Source organism: Vespa crabro, chromosome 10 (genome assembly GCF_910589235.1).
Source record: "Vespa crabro chromosome 10, iyVesCrab1.2, whole genome shotgun sequence".
Lineage (NCBI taxonomy): Eukaryota > Metazoa > Arthropoda > Insecta > Hymenoptera > Vespidae > Vespa > Vespa crabro.
Window position 1 is genome coordinate 8,179,107 of NC_060964.1, and position 24,518 is coordinate 8,203,624.

The 24,518-nt window shown below is 28.2% G+C and overlaps 6 protein-coding genes and 1 long non-coding RNA gene across 10 annotated transcripts; 5 read left to right on the top strand and 2 right to left on the bottom strand.

Moving 5' to 3' along the window:
- The first annotated feature begins 3,073 nt into the window (after positions 1-3,073).
- Positions 3,074-5,817, top strand: LOC124427412 (pre-mRNA-processing factor 17). The gene is made up of 8 exons (XM_046970312.1): positions 3,074-3,495; positions 3,592-3,808; positions 3,895-4,221; positions 4,296-4,510; positions 4,623-4,886; positions 4,963-5,096; positions 5,181-5,402; positions 5,500-5,817. The coding sequence occupies exons 1-8, from the start codon at positions 3,190-3,192 to the stop codon at positions 5,675-5,677; spliced, it is 1,863 nt and encodes a 620-aa protein (XP_046826268.1). The 5' UTR covers positions 3,074-3,189; the 3' UTR covers positions 5,678-5,817.
- Positions 5,818-6,000: 183 nt separating this feature from the next.
- On the top strand, positions 6,001-10,632 carry LOC124427295 (transmembrane protein 181). Of its 3 annotated transcripts, none has more exons than XR_006942947.1 (14): positions 6,001-6,456; positions 6,828-6,985; positions 7,089-7,192; positions 7,267-7,416; positions 7,523-7,625; positions 7,686-7,839; positions 7,931-8,011; positions 8,076-8,175; positions 8,275-8,402; positions 8,491-8,640; positions 8,723-8,825; positions 8,917-9,147; positions 9,243-9,513; positions 9,584-10,632. XR_006942947.1 is itself a non-coding variant. In XM_046970035.1 (13 exons), exons 2-13 carry the CDS (start codon positions 6,840-6,842, stop codon positions 9,374-9,376), a joined length of 1,584 nt encoding a protein of 527 aa, XP_046825991.1. In that variant the 5' UTR covers positions 6,001-6,456; positions 6,828-6,839; the 3' UTR covers positions 9,377-10,632. The 3 variants fall into 3 exon arrangements, 1 of the variants encoding a protein (XP_046825991.1); XR_006942948.1 differs by having other exon boundaries at positions 9,243-9,502; XM_046970035.1 differs by having other exon boundaries at positions 9,243-10,632.
- LOC124427300 lies at positions 9,035-10,940 on the bottom strand. The gene is made up of 2 exons (XR_006942949.1): positions 10,679-10,940; positions 9,035-9,136 (listed from the first exon to the last, which is right to left on the bottom strand). It is a non-coding gene; the product is annotated as an uncharacterized LOC124427300 (long non-coding RNA).
- Positions 10,941-11,099: 159 nt separating this feature from the next.
- On the top strand, positions 11,100-14,580 carry LOC124427299 (ras-related protein Rab-8A). 2 transcript variants are annotated; one of them, XM_046970038.1, is made up of 5 exons: positions 11,100-11,553; positions 12,041-12,101; positions 12,198-12,543; positions 13,272-13,274; positions 13,729-14,580. In XM_046970038.1, exons 1-5 carry the CDS (start codon positions 11,430-11,432, stop codon positions 13,825-13,827), a joined length of 633 nt encoding a protein of 210 aa, XP_046825994.1. In that variant the 5' UTR covers positions 11,100-11,429; the 3' UTR covers positions 13,828-14,580. The 2 variants fall into 2 exon arrangements, with proteins under 2 accessions (XP_046825994.1, XP_046825995.1); XM_046970039.1 differs by lacking the exon at positions 13,272-13,274.
- Positions 14,581-16,425: 1,845 nt separating this feature from the next.
- Positions 16,426-18,482, bottom strand: LOC124427296 (protein CLP1 homolog). The gene is made up of 3 exons (XM_046970036.1): positions 17,988-18,482; positions 16,756-17,813; positions 16,426-16,672 (listed from the first exon to the last, which is right to left on the bottom strand). Exons 1-3 carry the CDS (start codon positions 18,084-18,086, stop codon positions 16,561-16,563), a joined length of 1,269 nt encoding a protein of 422 aa, XP_046825992.1. The 5' UTR covers positions 18,087-18,482; the 3' UTR covers positions 16,426-16,560.
- A 514-nt stretch (positions 18,483-18,996) lies between these two features.
- On the top strand, positions 18,997-20,270 carry LOC124427297 (isopentenyl-diphosphate Delta-isomerase 1). The gene is made up of 2 exons (XM_046970037.1): positions 18,997-19,603; positions 19,731-20,270. The coding sequence occupies exons 1-2, from the start codon at positions 19,337-19,339 to the stop codon at positions 20,190-20,192; spliced, it is 729 nt and encodes a 242-aa protein (XP_046825993.1). The 5' UTR covers positions 18,997-19,336; the 3' UTR covers positions 20,193-20,270.
- Positions 20,271-21,082: 812 nt separating this feature from the next.
- On the top strand, positions 21,083-24,490 carry LOC124427294 (arylsulfatase B-like). The gene is made up of 8 exons (XM_046970034.1): positions 21,083-21,536; positions 22,144-22,303; positions 22,446-22,672; positions 22,817-23,057; positions 23,145-23,302; positions 23,364-23,655; positions 23,738-24,051; positions 24,142-24,490. Exons 1-8 carry the CDS (start codon positions 21,414-21,416, stop codon positions 24,394-24,396), a joined length of 1,770 nt encoding a protein of 589 aa, XP_046825990.1. The 5' UTR covers positions 21,083-21,413; the 3' UTR covers positions 24,397-24,490.
- The last annotated feature ends 28 nt before the right edge of the window (positions 24,491-24,518 follow it).

Consider the following 24,518-nt stretch of genomic DNA (forward strand, 5'->3'; position numbering starts at 1 on the left):
AAAAAAGAAAAGAAAAGAAAAAATTCACACTTCGAATTTCTCAATAAATAATTGAGAATAAGAGAGAAAGGATTCTAATCAGGGATAAAGGAGGGATAAAGAGGAGAAAGATTTAATACGAGGACAAAAGAAAGATATGGGATAATTTGGAGAAATTATAATGACACTTTCGTCACATTTCGATTCGAAAACTTTTTCGTTCAAGAATCATATGTTTGGATTTTTCGTGATTACTTAACGCAGGCCAACGATCGCTCCTCTTACTTACGCAAGAACCTACGATGATTACTCTCGAGTGAACGCAAAATCATCTTCATATTTTTTTTCTCTTTCTTTCTTTCTTCTTTTTCCTTTTTTCTTTCTTTCTTTCTTTCTTATGTTTCTTATTTTCCAACATACCTTACTTACTTATCTTTCCCAGAGAGACGATCCGTACGGTAGATCGACGAACTCGCTTCTGAGTTTTTGACCGAGACGTCTTGCCTTTTCAGTAAGTAAATTTACTCGTTTAACGATGTCTCGAGAACGTGTCAAGTATTCTCAGTTTTCTTACATAATGACTGATTCTCGGATTTTAACCAAAAATTTGATATAATGTTGTTTCATTAGAAATGATCGAAATGACAAAATTTATATTTAATACGAGTTATTATTTAATATCGTATAATATGAATTATTGTTTATCCAAATGATCTACAATTGGATAAATCATAAATTATTTCGATTATTTTTTATTTTTACAGGTATATCGTGTGTATTAACATCTCGATGATTCATAAACTCGTAAATAGAGAAATTTCATTATACGATCTATCTAATTTATATTTATATACATATTAAGAAAGATAATGAAAATTTTGAATTATCCGTATCGTCTTAAGATTTCTGAATAATTATACATATTATATGTACTCGACTCTTAATGTTAAATGTAAACGAGTTCATATATACGGATATTAAATATGATCAAATAATTGCTTTATTCGTGATTCCTTATCATAAGAAAGACAATCATAAATTTTAATTTTTCTGGCTAAAGATATGTATAACATTGAATAATATTACATGTTTGCAGAATGCTTCCTTTCTTTTTCTCTCTCTCTCTCTCTCTCTCTCTCTCTCTCTTTCAATTTTTTTTCTCATTTTCTTTTTTCTTCTCTTTTGAAATATCGACCGATCTAAACTTTCGAAAATTTCGTTACCATTTTGTTCTTTCATAATCTCACAAATTTACATATAAATTATTTCTAGAACGACGAAATCGTGAAGTTCTGAGATAAATCGTTCGAAAAGAAATAGTGTTTTGTAACTGTCACGAAAATATATGATACGATTGATACTAATGATCTTACGATTGACATTAATAATACTTTTTACAAACCGAAGTATATGTTAATTTCACAATAATTTTATGAAATATATTGAGACAGAAAGAGAGAGAGAGAGAGAGAGAGAGAGAGAAAATAAGATGATTTCATATTACGTCGCATCGAAAACGAGTTACATTTACTCGTCTATATCTGTACTTCCTTGTAAAGAATCTAACATTATTGATGACGCTTTCTCTTCGTTAGCCATTTATAATTCATTGTACCTTTCTATCGATCGACCTTTAACATATTTGCAATTTAAATCGTCATTTACATTTATAAACCTTCAATAATTTTTACTGCACTCATAATTCATATTGTTCGTCTTACATCAATAAATTATTATCGAACTAAAATAATAATGTTCAATGTTGTAAGATCGAATGAATTAAAGTCCAACATCGAATTAACACGCTTTTAAATGGAAAATTTACGATTTAATTAATTTCTTGAATTGATGATTTTCAATTTTAAAAATTTGTTTTATATTACATATAATATAATAATCGATCGAGTAGTAAGATATCTATAATGAAATTGTTCTTTTCCACGAAATGTTGTCCTATCATGCGAGATATGTAAATTATGAATTAAAAATACACGCGATACGCGGTGTGAATCGATCGAAACATGTTTCTCTTACAATATCATTCATTAGGATACGTATGTATGTATCCTGTGTACTTTTAAATATAAACATATACTCTTCGTGTTTCATGTTAAAACTTTATTCCGATCGCTAATCGAAAGGTTGCCTTAGAGCGTGGTTGTTACTTATTAAAGGATAATGACACCGCAACGTTTAGAATACCCGTTACTAATCTTCCGTGGGAATTGAACTCTTCGTATGCGAGTCCTTGGCCCAATGATCGATCCTACCGTTCTACGCTACGAAGAAATTGCATTTACGCAGGCGCATATATAAATTCATACCTATCTTCGCCTCTTATATTTTTATCTTAATAATAAGATCTATGTGAACGTCGTGATCTATGTTTTCTTAGAAAGAATTAATACTGTTAATTAATATATTATAGATATCCTGACGTAAACTTTGTAAGATTATAATTAATAAATTTTTATCAAGAATTGTGAGCATGAATGTGCATGATATTAAAAAAATATATATATATTTTTTTACCATTTCATAATGAACGTTAAAAACGTCGTGGTACAATTATAATTAAATTGTTACATTTATCGTTAAAATATCCGATGTATATCGGGTTGCCTGATTTCAAGGGGAATAACACTGCCCATGATGAATATGTACATGTGAATACTCGTATATGTTTGGTTGCCTAATGTAGGCGCATATCTTAACCTACAGATGCATAAGCATTCTTCGATCATTCAACAAAGTCTATATAGATAGTCTATATAGACCAAAAAATAAATATAAATACATACTCTTTTCTTCTCCTTTCTTTTTTTTTTTATTTATTTCTTGTAAAATTACTATCGATAAATTTTATTCAACTTACAATTTTTTCTAACCTAATATTTCTGTACAAAATTGATATAGAAAAATACGTGGAATTCGTTATATACAAGATATTTCTTTTAACTCTTACGTATGTACATATTTATAAATTATCTTATTAATGATAAATTATCTTGTTTGTATAAATTATAAAAACAACAAAAAAAGCTTTACCTTAGTACACTCTCCCTAGGCATTTTGTCCACAGAAAAATGGCGTCGTTTATTTCGATAATGTTGGCAACACTGTATCCGAATAGAACATATCTACATAAGACAACTGATTCAATGTGGTTTATACAAATTTACACAAGTTGGTTAGTGTTTATGCTGGTTTATGCTGTATATAATAAAAACAAGATTGTATTTTGATATAATTGAATGGAATGAAAATCTAAAAATAAATGTAAATAATATATGTATATTTGTTTATACAATTCAAAGTATGCTCGCTTTAAAAGATTATGGTAGTAGTGATGGTGACAGTGAATCTGAGAATGAAAGTACTATAGATAATAATGAAGAGAAAATTAAAGATGATAAAAATATAAATGATGATTCTCCAAGAGAGTCAGTTTTTACTGGCAAGTCTATAAGTTCTCTTGGACTACAAATATGTTCCGCGCCTGAAGTTGTTTCCACAGTAAGCTATTTCTAACCTTTATAATCATAACGTTATTTATTCTAAATTTTATTCATTCATTTTATATTAATAATTTATTATTTCTGATACGCATAGGGAACAGAATTATGTGTAAAACATATAGATTCTACTGCATCTATAGTTACCCATAATCCAAAGTATGAGGAATTATTTGCTCCAGATTTAGGTCCAGAAAATCCTTTTAAAACTCAGCAACAACGAGCCGTGAAGAACATGCTCTCTGGTTATGTCGAGAAAGCATATATCAGTGAATTTCAATTTGAAAATCAAAGAAGAACATTCGCAAGTTATGGTAAATCATTTTAATCATTGAAATAGCACTATTTATAGTCGTATTGCAAAAAAAAATTAAATATCTATGATAAATTATATTTTTAGGATATGCTTTGGATCCAACCGTTGATGGTAGTGCAGAGGAAGGAAAAACTTTGATCGGTGCAAAGGAAGCTGCTGAAGAGTCTGGTGGAAAAACAGTTTTTGAAAATACAACGTTAAGGCCTTCGGATAAAAGAAAAAGACATAGAAATAATGATCCAGCAGATATTGAAGGATTTTTAGGTCCTTGGGGTGGTTATATAGATGAAAGGCGAGTTGTCAAACCTACTCAAGAAGAGGCTGCGGAATTAGAAGAAATTTTAGCTAAAAGAAATAAAAGAGGAAAACAAATAGAGGAGAAACCACTCGAAGAGAAAACTGTATTGCATAGTACGTACACTTACGCGCGTAAGCACACACATATATTATCGAGACATTATTCTAATTTTCCTTAATTCTTTTAGTTAAAGATAGTGTGGATTATCAAGGACGATCATTTCTACATGCACCACAGGATATTGGTGTTAACTTGAGATCAGATTCACCGCCTGAACGATGCTTTCTACCAAAAGCACACATACATACGTGGGAAGGTCATACGAAGGGTATTTCTCAAATCAGATGGTTTCCACGAACCGCCCACTTACTTCTTTCGTCTAGTATGGATTGTAGAGTTAAGGTATTTAATAAAAAAAAAAAAAAAAAAAAAAAAATGAAAAGGATGTATACACAATTATCTACATAATTATTTATCGATATAATATTAAATACGACGATTATGTTATTTACAGTTGTGGGAAGTTTATAAAGAAAGGCGATGTGTTAGAACCTATTATGGACATCGTCAGGCTGTACGCGACGTCAGCTTCGATAATGACGGAAAAAGATTTCTTTCGGCTGGATATGATCGTTACGTAAAATTATGGGATACAGAAAGCGGTGCTTGTATAAGTAGATTTACAAGTAGAAAAATACCATATTGTGCAAAGTTTAATCCAGATCCAGACAAACAACATCTTTTTGTAGCAGGAACAAGTGATAAGAAAATTATTTGTGTAAGTTATACAATAATTTGTCATAATTTATGTAATTTTATTAAAGAAAACTTTTCATAATTGTTCTAAATTACAGTGGGATATACGATCTGGGGAGATAACTCAAGAATATGATAGGCATTTAGGCGCAGTTAATACAATCACTTTTGTAGATGACAATCGTAGATTTGTTACAACTTCCGATGACAAAAGCCTTCGTGTTTGGGAATGGTAAATAATTGTTTATTTCTGCATAGCAGTATCCTCCTAGTGGAATTTACATTTCGAAATTAAAAGATTTATATTATACTTTAGGGATATTCCCGTTGACATGAAATACATTGCTGATCCTTCTATGCATTCTATGCCAGCTGTGACACCATCACCTAATCAGAAATGGTTAGCATGTCAAAGTATGGATAACAAAATTGTAATATTCTCAGCCTTAAATAGATTCAAAATGAATCGGAAAAAAACTTTTACTGGTCATATGGTTGCTGGCTATGCATGTGGCCTAGATTTTTCTCCTGACATGAGGTATAAATAAATATAAATTTATAGTATGATAAGATTAATGTTTAATAATTTATTATATCCTCTACGTTAATGCATGCATTTAATTATTACTTTTCAGTTATCTTGTATCAGGAGATGCTGACGGGAAATGTTATATATGGGATTGGAAAACTACGAAATTATATAAAAAATGGAAAGCACACGATGGAGTGTGTATTGATGTTTTATGGCATCCACATGAACCTTCGAAACTTGCGACAGCTGGGTGGGATGGCAAAATAAAATATTGGGACTAGTATTCTATATTAATATGTAAATCCTACCTCTTTAACGTTATGCTAATTAACGTGCGTATGCGTCGTTAATCACGCATCCATTCATACATTAAGATTGTACATACAGAATTTGTAATAAATTCTTAATTTTGCTTTAAAAACATATATAAAGTAAAGTCCAAACGATAAAAGTATTTAATAATTATTAATACATTTTGAGATTTTATAGTATAATATAAATAATTTGATTTATTATTTTCTTTTTTCTTTCTATCTTTTTTCTTTTATTTTTTTTTTTTTTTTTTTTTTTTTTTTGTAAATGTCTTGGAATCAGTTTTCATTATTTTTATAAAATGAATAATAAATCGCGAAATATGTAAAAAAAAAAATAAAAGTATGTGATATGAAATAAAATAAAATATTTGCAGGACAGCATTAATACTTTAATGTAATCTTTAGGGAATAATTTCTCCGAAATTTGTATTTTATTTATAACATCTACACGTACACAAAACGTGCACGCGCGCACACATACATCGGATAAGTCAGTAATTCCTTAATACATATACCTAGGGTGCAAAAATCAATAGTACGTGTCACAATGTCTACCGTGATCTGTACTTATCGTGTCATACGTATTGCATTTTTGTACGCTTTTACGATGTTTATGGTATATAATTAAATTTATTAATACGATCATTACCATTTGACGAATAATCGTTTAAATTTGATAATATACGTGAATGTAAAAGTTGAATTGTGACTGTAAAAATCGACATTTGAGTGGTGCTATTGAAGGGGTAATATTTACGTGCACATATGTGTATGATTTTGCATGATCGTCTTTTTTCTATTTCTTTTCCAAGTGTTACATAAATATTTATTTATAATATTCTTTAAGCGAATGATGAAAAAAAAGAAGAAATATCTATATAATAATAATAATAATAATAATAATAATTCGTCTTTGTAAAAGTTTGTCAGTACTATGAATTATTAATTATAATAATATCGAAATATATCAAGAAATACATACTCGTTTCTACGTTTTTCATGAATTATAAACAATTTATTGGATAATAGAAAATTTAGAAACCGTTTTATAATGAAGTTATAATATTGTGTTTAAAAATGACAATGTAATAAATAAATCAAATCAACCCCATTATAGAATTGTTAAACGATGGATAATGGATTAGGATATTCGTATCATCTACCATCAGCTGGTATGAATCTTAGGATCAAAAATATGTTATCTCAATTTAGTGATCTATTTAGCGAATTTAATAAATACATCGCGCCAGCGTATCATCATGATCGTTGCGAAAGGTACTACGCAATAATATTAATTTCTTTTCTTTTTGAATCTTTGCAAAATTTCATGTAATGTAATAAAGTATTAATATATCGTGTATATTTATTTTAAAAATAGATCGGTGCAAATGCGCTTATATTCTATGCACAAAAGAGAATTTGTCATGGTGTTTATTGGCTTCTTTGCCTGTTTTGGATTGTCTGTCTTTATTGGACTTGCTGGTAAATATAATCGTTTAGTTAAATTGTATATTATATATTTTCATGCTCAAGAATCTTTGTCTTTTTCATTTAAGGTCCACCGATAACTTCTACAACCGAACAAAAGGCACATGTCAATGAAAGTGAAACAGCTACTGGACCATTTGTATTGAAGACACCAGCTTTGTCACCATACAGCCAACAATTATGGGTCATTGCTAAATTATCTACGTTAAATAATGATGGTAAAAAGAACGATAACTTCAATAAAATTTTATCCTAGTAGAAATCATTTAGCAAAATATATCGGATACATAGGAAATTGGCTTAATGCGTACTAATTTTTTACAGATGAAAGATACGATAAAGGTTTTCAAGTAAGCGTATCAATAGATGGCATCGGTATTGATCATAAACTTAATCCTATACTACCATTGGAAACTATACACAATAGGTATATATAATTTTAATATAATTTCTTATTTGAATAAGATATCATCCTTTTAATTTATAGAACAAGACATCTAAAATGCGAGAGGCAATCTTGCGAGGAACTTGTCGTGGCTCATCTTGGATTTTTAGATTACACTTACTATATGATTACTGTACGTTTTCATGGACTTGAAAGCTTCCACCAACGTTATACAATACGAGATCTCACATTCTACGTCAGTAAGCACTAAATAAAATAATGCATCGGACACAATAACTTAAAAATTAAAATTATTTGCACCTTATGATCTCGTATCATATTTACAGTTTAAAAATTACAATCCTGCATTCACACAAATTGAGATATGGTTTCGACTGATCTTCTTACTGACTACCTTTGGAGTGATGGTAATTAATACAAATTAAATATTAAGTTTTAAAATAATAATTCCAATGAATGATTTTATTTCAGTGTTGGTTTGGTCACTCATTGAGAAAGTATCCATTACATGATTGGTCAATAGAACAAAAATGGATTTCTATTCTTCTTCCATTATTAATTTTATATAATAGTAAGTTATATGAACTAATTCATATACACAATAATACTATTCACGTTAACTTAAGATCTTATGAAACATTACTATGGATTGTATTTTTTGTTTATACAGATCCTTTATTTCCCATGATATTTTTAATAAATTCTTGGGTACCTGGAATGATAGATGCGATTCTACAAACAACTTTTTTATGTGCTATTCTCATGTTCTGGCTTTGTGTTTATCATGGTCTTAGACAGGTATTATCAATAGGAAATTTTTTTTTTTTATAATAGTAATAATATTGAATTGCAATAATAACAATTAATATACAAATTATTTTTATAGAACGAGAGGAGATTAATTACTTTTTATTTACCAAAAATGTTGGTCGTGGGTCTTCTTTGGGCGGCAGCTCTAACATTGGCAACATGGCTTCGTTGTACCGAATTAGAGGATCCAACATACAATTATGTTCTTGATACATCAAATTATTATGTAAACAGTATATAAGCTCCAATTATGTTTTTATAACATAAAATAATATGTAATATAATTTTGATTTTTTTTTGTGTTACAGGGTTTTAAAGTATTCTTCTTTACAGTAGGTGGCTTTTACATTGCATATCTTCTTCTACTTATATTAAAGGCATACAGTGAATTAAGATCCATGCCATATTTTGGTAAATAATGCGCATAAATAAATGACATCAATTTATTTTTCACTGTATATAACCATTTTTTTTCTTTCTTTTTTTTTTTTTTTTTTTATAGATTTACGCTTAAGATTTTTAACATTACTTGCTGGAGTAGTTGCTGGTGTTTGCAGTTTAGTTACTTCTCGTCAATTTGGTGCAGGAGTTCTTGAAGATAGTTTTGCTTCGCGTCTTTCTACATACTATCGCACATCAGCACAATTTATGGCTCTATATGGTCTTCTCAATTTTTATTTGTATACAATGGCATATGTTTATGCTCCAGCACTACAACAAGTCTATGGACAGCGTAAATAATACAATTTAAAACGAATAATTAATTTATTGTCACTATCATTATTATCAAAGAAAATTAATTCAATTCTTATTGTACTTATGACACAGATTCATCCATAATGAAAGATAATCCTGCTTTTTCGATGATGAATGATTCAGATGAAGAAGTTATATATGGTTCAGATGAAGACAGCAGACGGCTGTTAACTCGTTTACCAAAAAATGTAGTGGACAGTGATTGAATAATTTAGACCAATATTATTATTTTACAATATGGTTATATAAAAGAATAATTGAATTAAATGAAGAAACGAAATGTGCATTGGCAGACAATTTTTGTAAAGATTTGCAAAAATACTGCCTTTTAGGTATGGAGAAGGTAATGTAAGATAATTCATTTCAAAGAAATATTGTATTTTTAATAATAAGAAATTAATTGCAATTTACAGACTGTACATATGCCTTCTTGGATTTTGGTATTAATCTATTTATTATAGCTCAAAAAAGTATCACAATAATCTATTCGTATTAATCTGTTATTATTCTCGATAAGTATTAATGGATAGGTATGAACGAGATGGAAAGAACATATGAATAAATAATTAACAAAGGAACTTAAATTTCTTGGATGACATTGCGCATTAGATCAATTATAAATGGCAATTTATATTGTAAAATTTATTTATATGAAATGTCAGTATTAATTAATATACTTTTGTGCTCTTATTTGTAAAATATAGAAACAATTTGCACCTTGATAATATATATATATATATATATATATCAAGTGCAAAGTGCAATATTGATAGAGAAACATCATTTCTTTAACTTTCACTCCTTACTTTTAATTTATTATTAATATAATATTTATACAAATGTTTTAATTCTGCAACCTTGACAAAGACTTATGTATAACAAATTAGAAAACGTATAGAAAATTTCACATGTACCAATATAAAATACTATTTACAAAATTACTAATTATAATTACTAATTATAATATATGATTATGCTAATTAATATAAGTATATTGGAAGGTATCATTATATATCACTTAATATTGTATTAATATCAATATCTAATATATGTACGTACTTAATACTTAGATGTTTATGAATTTATAAGATTCATTAATTGTAATTATTCGAATAATAGTTCATTTCTAAACTTAAAACATTAAAGATTGTTAAAGTTCAATATAGTACTGATTAATTGTTAACAATGCGTATTAGTGATATTGTTCATTCTTATTAATGACATTAATATATAGGGCAAATCATATTTTTATATGATTAATAAGTACAACAAATTCTCTTTTAAAGTACAGTAAAATTTATAATTTTAAATTAGAGATTTAACGTTTCGAAATAAATCTAATAGTCAAATAAATAAAATGTTCTGTTCTACGTACTTAAAATGATGTATCGATCAACGTGGATGGTTTACAGCATGAAACTTTTTTTTCATTTAATTTTACATTAAAAATAATTAAATCGTATGAGATTTTTCGATTAAAGTTTCCGCAAAATTTATGTAAAACTCACCAATAGGAATTATACTTAAAGCATCATTGCCCAATAATACTTGATAATCGTCGTTTATATGAAAAATGTTCAATCATAAATCAAATCTAAATAAATCTATCTGAAGCTAAAAATGTTTATGATAGTATTAGCAAAAAAAAAAAAAAAAAAAAATATGGCGTCGTAGAATCGTAGAAATATTATTTCTCTCGCATGAAAGTAGAAAAGATACGAACGACGTTGCCTCCTTCTTAGTCTCTCTACTATTAAAATGGATAAGAACGATAAGAAGCCCAATATAAGAATTTGTTAACATCGATATTTCTCGATTAAATGAATGATCGATTTTCGAGAATGATTAAAGGAACAATCGATAGTTAATTAAACTAGCCACAAGATAGCCACAACACGAGGGAAAAATCGCGGTGTCGAATGGCTGTCATTGCTTTTTATGACAGATGTTTTGCGCGATAAATTTGCTTTGTTAATTTGTATGAATAATAGTTTCGTGAGCGTTATTTGAGAAATAAACAATTAATATATACGCTTGCGATTGTATCATTGATTAAAAGTGAATATTTTTCATCAAATGACTAACGATCAAGAAAGTCAAATATCCAAAAATATTTTGAAGTAAAAATTCGGAGCCAGCTGTCTTCACCATCACAACGGACCGCGAATACGAAACATCCGGGCTGAGGTATTGATAGTGTAGTGGTGATTGAATAATAATATTTAAACTACTCGTGATAAAGGTCGAATATTTGTGAAAATGGCAAAGACCTATGATTATTTATTTAAACTACTACTGATCGGAGATTCGGGCGTCGGCAAAACTTGTGTATTATTCAGATTTTCCGAAGATGCATTCAATACGACCTTCATCTCTACTATTGGTAGGTACTGCTCCCATTGTAATCATGATTATTCATAGCATTTTTTCTGATGACTTATCAAATGCCACATGCGTGATACAAACATATATCTATAAATATATGTGATCATTACACAAATACTATATTATGAAAGACAAAGAAACTATTGTTTATGGATTCTCATTAAACGCTTACGAGAGTCACTGTTTATAATTTTTCACAAGTTATTAAATATAATTCTAAATAAATCTGTTATTATATATGCTTTTAAAGTCATTTAAAATTGATAATGCGTAACAGGTTGTATTATATAATTACATGGGATAATATGATTATTCCATAAGAATTAGTTTGACAGGAATACAATATGTATGAAAATATATTATTATAAATCTAATGGATATCTTACCGTTACAATTTTATTTGTTTCATTTTAATATTAATTTATATTTATTGTAAAATGACAACGAATCTTGTTTAGATTATGCCGTTGTATTTGATATTTCAGGAATTGATTTTAAAATTCGTACAATCGAGTTAGATGGCAAGAAGATTAAATTGCAAATATGGTAAGTACTTTTTATATATTCATTGAAAAATATTTCGCTTGTTATCCAAAAAAAAAATTGTTATATTAACAAAAGTATATTTTTTTTCTATAAAAGGGATACCGCTGGACAAGAAAGGTTTCGTACAATAACAACGGCATATTATCGTGGTGCTATGGGAATAATGTTAGTGTATGATGTTACAAATGAAAAAAGCTTTGAAAATATAAAAAATTGGATTCGTAATATAGAAGAAAATGCATCTGCTGAGGTAGAGAAGATGTTATTAGGCAATAAGTGTGAACTTACAGACAAGAGACAAGTATCAAAGGAACGAGGTGAACAACTTGCAGTTGAATATGGTATTAAATTTATGGAAACATCCGCAAAATCTAGTATCAATGTTGAAGAGGCATTTTATACTTTGGCACGTGACATTAAAGCTAAAATGGAGAAGAAATTGGTAAGTATTTGTAATATTTATTAATAATTTATCATATAACGATTGCATATATTGATTTTAATGTTTGCTTACATTACATTATATTTCGACTTTTTTTTTTTTTTCTTTTTTTATTAAAACAAAATTTTATATCTACCAATGAATAAAGTTTAACAATGAAAAAGTTTATCTTACGAATAGTAATCTAAGTAAATTATAAAAATAATAATGTTTTTGTCTATACCTATTTGTATATATACATACACACACACACACACACACACAGATATATATATATATATATATATATATATATATATATATGTATGTATATATATATATATTTAGCATTATGCAACATCATTAAATTTCTTGGCATAGTTATCTTTCGAAAATTGCATGTTTTTTATATTCTGTGCTCAAAAACATTCATAGAAATATAATTAAAAAAAAATCAAATAATGTATAGGTTATATCATTTGTATATAACTGAATATTATAGAATCTTTAACTATGTCATACGAAACATATTTATTTATAGGAATATATTTATTATATGTAATAAATATAAGTATTATATAAATGTACTTTTTTGAGAATTAATATCTCTAACACACTTTATACTAAGCAATGTCAGAAATGCCGTAATTTACTCAATCGCCTGTAATTTTTTATATTGAATAACTTCATTTTCTTTGTTTCCTATGTCTGTTTCTCTATGTCTGTTTGGTGCGGGTCTATCTTGACAGAAGGTAACTGTTTCTTTAGACACTGTTCTTACTTGAATGTATATTTTTCTTTTCTTATGTAACACCATCAAATTGTGTTACATATCCACTAATTAACTATATATGCAAGATTATGTATAATATTTGCATCTATTATTAACACTATGTTTATTAATATATTAAACATATTAAACCTGCATTTGTGCCATATGTAGTAACTTAACATCATTAACATCACATTTTGCAATTTTTAATTAAAAAATTAAACATTCAATATTTTATTAATCTAGCATATTTGCATCTTATATATAGGTCTCTTCTTTTTTTACATTGTTAGATATATATATATTCGTTTAACAAGTATACTAACAATTATTTTTTATTTATGCTTGAATTTGTTTTCATAATATAAAAAGTGTTAATACATGTATCTGCCCTATTTTATAACTAATTAGTGTATTTATTTTATTTTATCTAGGAAGCATCAAATCCACCTAAAGGTGGTGGTCATCAGTTGAAAGCATCGGAACCACAAAGGAAACCACCAAGTTGGTTAGCTCGCTGTTCTATACTCTGACCCCCTAAATATTTACGACCTTTGAATGAGGCCAACTTGTCTATTATTATTAATTACTTACATACATTTCGTCGAACAAATTTAACGTTCTACGAGGCTTCATATTGTCCAGTAATTGGGCTCTGTGATTTTACACCTTGATAATGGACATTGACTGTGTTTTTATAATCATTAACATTAAATAATTTCTTACTGAGAAAACCATTAGAGGAGAAATTGTCAAAACTATTTCAGTTGGTTTTTCTGTGTCGTTAATGATTATATTTTTTTATAAAGAGGAAATAGAAAAACATGTAATGTACACATTTGAAATGGAAATATTTTTTCAACTACATTTTTGTATTATCTTTTATTATAATCTTATCGATAAGTAATTTGTGAAATAATATTGTTGTGAAGTTTGTGATATTTACAGCAAAGAAATTCATAAAGTGACAAGTCTCATATTATTTTTAACATTTCATTGTGCTTCTGTGATTGTTTCTCCTCTGGTGTTGTTATGTAAAGAAGGGATACAATGGAATCAATATTAAAGAACCAATACTAAATGTGAAATGCAAGTATAAACTACTTCGCTTTAATATTGGGGGAATATCATTTTTATAAGACGCACGAAACGCATTCTTTTACATCAAATATTTTTGTGTTCCTGTTATTAAAAAACATATATCTATACATTTAGAAGGAAGGATCACTGTGCAAAACCACATATAATGAGTAATAAAGTAAGGTTAACCAGTATAAAAATCACAATCATTTTTTACATTGTTACTAAGCAATTAGCTTTTTCACGAAATTAATAAGAAAACATCACAAGCATGTTATAATTATTAGCTCATCAATTACTAATAATACAACTAAAATGGAAACTGCATCATGTGATGACTGAACAAAAATCCAATAGGTAATTCAAGTGTTATAATCATTAGGCAAGGAACTTTTTTTTTTTTTTTTTTTTTTTTTTTTTTTTTTTTTTTTTTTTTTTTTTTTTTAGTTCCAGAAAACAATAAATGTACGAAAATGCTTATTTTCTAGATATATTTTATATTGCATATAGTAGCGGATTTGTATACGTGGAGGATCTACAGGCAATATCTTTATTTGCTTGTAGTCATAGTCTGCATCTTTGCAAATTTGCATTTTAATCATTAAACTTGTTTGGCATATACTGAAATATACAGACAATTATTATATAATACATTTTATATTAATCCTATGTATACCCAAGAGCATTTATTGACTTCACTTTTCCTCCTTGCTCCTTTCAATGATATTTATTACAGAGATAATTTTAATTCTTGAATCAATGCCTGTAACTGACAAGTAAGAATACATATTATGTTATATCTATGTTTATAAATTCTATGTTTATAAATGCACTTTACCTTTTCGCACAATTTTTGAATTTCTGGATGCAACGTGGTATTTGAATCTGAATGATTTGAAATATCGCTGTACAAAGAATTTAATTTACATTGCAATTGCTGTATTTCGATTTTGTCTCTTTGATGTATACTATGTGCACATAATCCAAATATTTGTAAACGTTGGTTAAGATCTATAATGTTTTGACATGACTGTTGCAAATATTGATGCTCCTTTTTAAGTTTCACAACCTCACTGTAATCGTTTTTATAATTTTTACAATGCTAATTATATATACACACACACACACACACACACACACACATTTATTTTTTCCTACCTTTCAGCAGTAGCTATCATTTGTAAAGTATTGTCCCTTAACATCGTTAGAGATTCCTCAAGATTTTTATTTAACATTTCCAAATTAGATATTTTGTCTTCTGCAGTTTGCAATTTTATATTACTATCTATGATTTCCAATTTCGTAGCTTTCGTTTGTTCAATCAATGAATTCCGTTCATTAATCATTGCATCATAATTAACTTTTAATTGAACATGTTCTATGTAACTTTTCATTTTTTCATCTTCTAAACGATTGATCATAGTAATAGCTGCTGATAATTGCATCTTTAATTCATTATTAATTTGATTTTCGTTTTCCAAAGTCGATTTTGAATTATACAAAGAATGACGTGTTTCTAAAAGTTCTTTCTGCGTTTGTTCTAACATAGCCTGCTCGTTAACAAAAGTATGTCATCTATTTAAATTCTACATAATCAATTGTATAAATATTTCTAAATTTTTTAATTTTTAATTAATAATTCCATAAATTTTATATATTAAAATTATTACAAGATATGTATCAAATTAAAGTAGAAGGAACGATACCAACCGATTTTTCTTGCAATTCGTATATCCTTTCTCGCAATTGTTGCTCGATACAAAAAACATCCAAATCATTTAATTCTTGAATATTCTCCATTTATTTATTAATTTTATAATGTAAATGAAAATGTCTTATATCCTTCGAATTGTAAGATTAAATCATTAATAGATCAATAAAGATAAATTTTCAATAGAAATTTCATACGACTTTGTGGTGGGAAATTTAAAATTAATTTTAAGGAGACAATAAATAAAAAATATTTATTTTCTATCTATTTATTAAAAATTACGTTTTTTATCCTTTTATGGAGGAGTATAGTTGTTTTATGAAAATAATTTCTTTTCGTCTTAAAAATAACAGATACATTATATTATTTGTACAGTAAAAAAACAAAAAGTTATAAATCTTAATATAAGATCAGTCTATCAAATTACAATTTACTTAATGTTGTTCATACAATCTTATAATAAAAATAATAGAAATCAATGGCTATCCATAAATTGTATATCTGAAAGTAATAGAACGGTATTTGGCAGTGGTCTTGGTTGGGGACTAAGTACAGTAAAAGTTTGTCTGTCTACGTCGACATTAGTGCTGTAATAAAAATAATAAAATTGATAAATATTAAATTTAAATAGATTTTTAAAATCTGATCAAATATATTCATTTTAACTTACACACAAACGAATCCAGCAACATTAGTTTGTACAACATCATCTTCAGGAGAATCCGCAAAAGATACGGATAATAGATGATGTAATAAATTAGGACCTGGCGTGACAGCAACTAGTTTTGTTAAATTATCTTCAGCTTTCATTCCTAATGGCATACAAGATGCAGGTAAAACAGGTGCTCCTATTTTATATAATCTTGCTTCATTCCATTTTACTTCAAAGCTATGAGGGTACAAAGGTGTTCTTGATCCATAAAAATATGCACGTACTCCTTGATCCCTAGCTTCAGTTCTTTGCGCCTGACTTCTTTCAACTACACCACCACTTTTTGGTAGAAAAACGACTTTTACAAAATCTGGCATATCCCTAACAAGTTCATTGTAAAGTCTTTCTTGATCTAACACTAAAATAGCATCAACTTCGAATGCTTGTGCAGCATGTGTCAGCAATTTATATCCATCTCCTTTTACCCAACCGCAAGTATTTATTACAATTCCTGAAACTCTTGCCTTTTTGTTTGCCTGAAGTCGGTCAGAACAAACTTCTGCCAAACGAGTTACAAGAAGATTGTACAGAGCAACGTTAGCTGACGGGGTCTTATGTCCAAAATGGAAAACGAGTGGTGCTTGTTGGCTAAAATCTTCTATTACATTAGATGGTCTCTCTACCAATAAAGCACCTACAGTACCAGGTATAGCTATATCACCTTGTCCAACGTCCAGATCAACAAAGATTGGCCTTCTTCCCATTCTAACTGCATAATTTAATAAAAGTCTACAAAGAGTTGATTTTCCTACATCACAGGGTCCTACAACCATAGTTATGGGACCTCTTCTATCTCCTTTTTCTGCTGCCTCTCGCATTCTTTCCATAGCTGCATGACAGTTTAGATATAAACCCATTGGCGTTTCTTTGGCTACGTAGGTGACATCCGTTTTTCCAACTAGTTCAACGGTACATCCTTGCCAGGTAAAGACCGCTACTTTGGCTCCGGCACTAAATTCATACTTTTTACCTTTCACTAATTCTGTCCCAAATACTTCACCTAATCCATTTTTTAACTTGAATGTAACATGAAACAGTTGAAATGAAAGCATTTATAAATATTCAAAAAAAAATATATATATATATACAAAATATTTAAGAAAGTGTTTTTGTAATTCTTTAAAAACTAACCACATAAAAATAAAGTTACCTTTGATAAACTGCACTATGTAAAAATGAAGAGATCTTACCTCTAATGTAACTTTCTCATTTTTACTTTCTACTTCGAAACGTAGTTCACAGTCGGGATCCAATTTAAATTCTTGCGTTGTAGATTTTTCGTCCGACATGTTATTTCTTTTAATATTATTTAAAAATTATCTTTCAAATTAAATAAGCTTATCCAATGTTCAACTTTGAAACCTTCCTTTTTTTGTTTTTATAGGTTAGATTAAGAACTGTAATACATTATAACGTTATACTTGAAGGCAGTCCTACTAGTTACATATTTATTTGACCTTCAAAATACGTTCGACTAATTTCCAAATAGAAAATAATCACCAATCGTACGATTTTTTCTTTTCTTTTTTTTTTTTTTTTTTTTTGTGAATTTAATTAAACTTAAAGACTTTTAAAGAGATAAACAAGAAAAAACAATGCTGATTAATGTATTTTCTTTGAACAGTACGTAACATAAGTGATATATAACAATTCGAAAATTTTATTTTTATATATTAATACGAAATTAGAGGAGAATTTCAATTTCGAAAAATGTCGAAAACTTTGAAAAAAAATATTAACTTAGAAAAATTCGATATTTATAACTTCGAAAAGTCGATATTTATAATTATATGCGGACATATTTACATATGTACTTAATATAAGCAATTAATTTACATAAAAAAAAAAGGAAATTGAGGATAAAAGTTTTCAAGGTATCGAATATTTGAATGTATGTGAGATATATATAAATCAAAGACATGCAAACTTAAGCCACATTGGAAATTAAAAAGCAATACGGTGACGTCATATCGATAATTCGATTTCAACAATTTATGTGTTATTATTAAAACACTTGAATACGCTCTTTTATTTGCTTCCTCGTATTCATTATTAATTATCTATCTACATATATCGTCAACGTATAATTAGTATATGTCATATGCATTGTGAACGTTTTTAATTTTTTAATTTTACAAATTTATATAACAAAAAGTATTCGTATATGTATATTCATTTAATTAATTTAAAAAATTTTGAAAGTGATTTATTGAACACTTAGTGGGGACGATACTACTTGACCGCATTCCATGAGAAGAAAGCTTGTTAATTTATATATATTTTCTAACCTCAAGTACATAACTATAAAAAACGTCTTATCGTTTGAATAATATGTTGTGCTTTTGTATTGTATTGCGTCATTTTTCACAGAAAACCATTTATATGGTTAAGCAGAAAAGATATTGTGAAAATATATGATAACAAGTTTAAATTTATACAATGTTTATTCACAGTTCAGTTATATTATATCTCAAATGCAGGAAAACTGTTTAGTGTAATATAGACTTTACGAGTGTTAGGACGTTTAAATATAAATAATATGAATAGAAATATATTTTCTATGATACAAAGAGTAGCATCTAATGTGAGAGGTTATAGTATGGCGCAAATAGCACCTTTGCAAAAAGCTGCTTTGGAAGAGCGTTGTATTCTTGTGGATGAATTTGATAAACCGATTGGTAATGCATCAAAAAGGGATTGTCACAGAATTACCGATGATGGTACTATACCACTTCATAGAGCATTCAGTGTCTTTTTATTCAATCGGAATGGTGACTTGTTATTGCAAAAACGTTCTCCATGGAAGGTATAACTTTATATTATCGAGTTAATCTTTAAGAGGATCTATGATTATTAATAGAATAAATGGAAGTATATTCAATATATATTTTGTATTTTTAAACTCTAATAATAAACTTGTCATATCATTTTAGGTAACATTTCCAAATTGTTATACAAATTCATGTTGCAGTCATCCTTTAGCAGAAATTCCTGAAGAAACTTTAGAGGACGATGCAATAGGTATTCGTAGGGCAGCGCAAAGAAGACTTAATTATGAATTGGGTATTCCTCTATCAGAGATCCAACTTTCTGATTTCTTTTATTTATCAAGAATTCATTATTTTTCTTTGGGAGACGGAATTTGGGGTGAACATGAAATAGATTACGTATTATTTCTACAGAAAGATTATATAACAATTGATCCTAATCCTGATGAAGTCAGTGAAATTCAATGGGTATCAAAATCGATGATTAACGATTTGACACGTATAATAAAAGCACCATTAACACCTTGGTTTCAACTTATGCTTCGGCATAAATTACAACTATGGTGGGATAATTTAAAGACATTAGATAAAGTACAAGATTATTCTGTAATACAAAAATATTTGTAATACATTGATATAATTGATTCTATTTCTGTACTATCTATATATGTATTATTTAATGATAATATATATATATACATTGTCTATGGAATATTTTTAATTTCTGTGCTTATAATGAATTTTTAAATATAATTTTTATTATTGAAATTTATGTAGTTACTTCTTTGAAAAAAATGTCATAATCTTAAATTTCCTATTTTATCAGGTTATAATATATAATGTCAATATATTATAATAGCTTAATATTGAAACAGGAATGTTTCATTATGACTACTATATAATCCTTCAATTGAGAATATTGTAGTGTAGTTCAAATAAAATATGGATATTTTTTGAAAATTGCATTATAGAAATATTATTTTCGCATAAAAAAAATTATCTTTAGTTTTATTCAGATCATTAATTTTTATGAAAAATTATATAAACAGCAGCATTTATTAAATGATATATTTCATGTTTATTTTGTTTAATTAAATATGTTGTATATAATATTCTGTTTAATAAAATATGCAGTAACATTTATTTTATTAGATTCTCCTCGAAATAAAATAAACTCTTATGATTTATAATAATGGTTTATTGCTAATCATCTTGACAAAAGACCTTGAATTAAATCATTAATTACGTTTATAAATGGCATCAATACCAATTCAGATAATATTACCCAAAAGTTGAATTCTCGTTGATTCTAATCAGTAAAGAGATTAGTTGATGACAAAAATTATTTATAAAAATTATGAGAAATTTATCTTATATTAACTTTATAGTCCTCTCCCTCTCTCTCTCTCTCTCTCTCTCTCTCTCTCTCTTGTTTCTTGTTATAAAAAAAAGAAAAAAAAAAAAAAAAAATAAAAAAAAATAAAAGAGATTGAAATAGATGTATATATCTTACGTCATTAAAAAATTAAATAAGTGTAGATCACAAGAAAGATGAGAAGCAACTAAGTTGAAACACGTATCTTCTTTATTGCTTGAATCATTGTTGGACTTTCCTTCCCCCTTCATACGGTTCATTCATAATGTTTCCTTTCGTGGGTGGACTATATAAACGTGTTTATTTCTCTTCTCTGTTCTTTTATAAATTGCAGGAGCTTCTCGTTAAATATCGTGCACAAAATAAATTTTTACATTATATTACGGCTAATTTTTATCTGGTGAAAGGATAAACGATGGTTTCTCGATATTATGTATTTTAGTTTTTTCTTATCGATTCTTCTAATGTGAAAAATGTTTTTCAATAAGTTTCGATACTTGTTTCAACTTCTTTTGATCATCAAATTATTTGCGAAATGTACAGTTGGCCTTTACGAGTCGGCACCACATATAATTGTTTTCATGGCCGATGATTTGGTAAGAAAATAGCAATATTTCATTTAATATAAAGCATGCTTTTCATAATGAAATTTTTGACTAATAAAACAGTATTTTAAAAGAAGAAATATATAAATTATCATTGAGAAGTATGAAAACAAGAATGTACTTATTATAAATTAAAGTAAAAATAATATCGGAAAAGAAAATTTTCAATATGATTATATTATTAAAATATTCTTTATATTTATCATTTTAAGAAAATTTTATTTTAATTATAATTTATGTGTATGCGTTAGCGTAATTATGAACGAGAGGGAAGGAGAAAAAGATGGATGATTAGATAATAGCACGTAGGTGTAAAAGTGCGACTCGTCTACTAAAATTTCGTCTAATCCAAATTATAAGGTTAATTGGATAAAATTAGAATAGATACACATAAATTGAAAAGTATACTTTACACTTTGACGTACGCGTGCGTTTTATCTGAATTCGTATATAGTCAATTTTTTTGTTTCGTTTTTTTTCTATGTATATATATATATATATATATATATATATATATATATATATATATGTGTGTGTGTGTGTGTGTGTGTGTGTGTGTGTAACAAGAAAATGATCAATTTTTCTTGACAATTTGTAGGGATGGAACGATGTTGGATTTCATGGTTCCAATCAAATACCAACACCGAATATAGATGCTCTTGGATATAATGGAATTATTTTAAATAAACATTATGTATTGCCTTCGAGTACATCCTCAAGAATAGCGTTTTTTACAGGGAAATATCCTATTCGTATGGGTAAGGAATGGGAACGTTCTTATAATCGTCGTCGTCACATTTTTTGTTACTTTTTTTTTTATCATATTATTATGTAAATATTTATTCGGATATATTGTTTGTAAAAAAGATATAAAAATTATTATGATTAACATGATATTAGGAATGCAAGGAGATGGTATTCGCGGTGGCGAACCACGCGGTCTTCCTTTGGACGTACGAATTTTGCCAGAACGTTTAAGAGGTTTGGGATATACTACAAAATTAATTGGTAAATGGCACGTTGGTTACCATACTGCTCAGCATACCCCTTTGCACAGAGGTTTCGATTCGTTTCTTGGGTTTTATAATAGTTACGTCACATATTACGATTACAAATATACGTATCAGGTAAGAAAAAAAAACAAAAAAAAAAAAAAAAACAAAAAAAAAAAAAAAACAAAAAAAATGTGAAACTATCATCGACTTTTATATTACATATTTAAATTAATATTCAATATATAATATTATAAATTCAATATATAATATTATTAGAATATGAGTGGATACGATATGCATAGAGGTGAAAATCCAGCTTATGGACTTTCCGATAAATATGCAACGGATCTCTTTACCCAAGAAGCAGTAAGAATCATCGAACATCACGAACTTCCGCGACCACTTTATCTTCAATTATCGCATCTTGCGGTACACGCACCTTTAGAGAGTCCGCAAGATTATGGGAAGGATAAAGAATTTATGCATATCCGAGAACCGAATCGACGCAAATACGCAAGTACAAAAAATAAAAATATCCTTGATTTTTAATTTTAATTAAACTAGATTATAGCTATGTATTTTCTTTATATTTTCTTATGTTTAGGAATGGTAGCTGGATTGGACGAATCCGTAGGGAAAATTGTTTACGCGTTAGGTGAAAAGGCAATGTTAAGTAATTCCTTAATATTGTTCTTAACTGATAACGGAGCACCCTCCATTGGGAGATTTCGTAATTGGGGCTCGAATTATCCATTACGAGGGGTAAGTTTAATAATGAAATTACGATTATAAATATTATTTATATCTCTATGTTTATTTGTAGATGAAATATACTCTTTACGAGGGTGGCGTAAGAGGAGTAGCTGTACTTTGGTCTCCAAGATTACAAAAGCCTGCTCGTGTGTCGAATCAATTGATACACATTACCGATTGGCTACCAACCTTGTATTCCGCAGCAGGTGGCGATTTAAAAGATCTAGGTGATATCGACGGTGTAGATCAATGGCATCTTCTTAGCGAGGAAAAGGGTAAAGAAAGGGAAAATATTTTACTGAATATCGACGAAATTGAAAGGACAGAGGGGGCGATATACAAACGTTTCAAGTTGCTTCGAGGTAGAATTTTTAATTTATTTTTATAAATTTTAAGTCGCTATCTATCGATATACATTTAGATATGTTAAAATTGTTCTTTTAGGATCCGTAGAATATGGTCATTACGATGGATATTATGGTGACTCAGGATATTACGATAAATCGGCCGAACTTCCATCCTATGCCGAGACAATATTGAAGAGTTCAGTTTCCGATAGTATCACCTATCATCTTGGAGGACCAGTTACTCAGCCTAGTATGATAGTACGTCTACGTGATGAAGCAACGATTAGATGTCGATCAAATATGAGTTATTACGCTAGAAGTTCTTTCACGACGTGCAACGTTACCGAATGCCTTTTTGATTTGGAGAGTGATTCTTGCGAAATGAATAATATAGCCAGTCAATATCCAAGGGTACATACGATATTACTATTTTTTCTTTTTCATTTTTTTTTTGTCTCATTAATTTCGATATTGGTTGGAATTTTCAAAATTTACTTTCAGATCGTTAAAGAGTTAGATCTAATCTTGGAAAAGTACGGACGTGTTTTGGTAAGTCAAACGATGGTACCATTCGACTGGAGAGCCGATCCAAAGAGAATGAATAACACATGGGAACCATGGATGATTCCCGGACCTGGAATGTTGAGTTATGGTTTTTACTCGAACTCTGCAATTACTTTTACGATCGACTCTTTATCCTTACTTTTTCGTGCCGTAATGATGCTTTTAGCGATTATAATGTATTACATAGCATAAGGAAAAATTATCTTTAAAAAAGAAAGGTAAAGAAATATTTTACCGAATTGTTGCTTCATTATTATTACATAAAAATAAAAACAAATAAAACACACCATTGTATCTTTTATTATGATTATTTT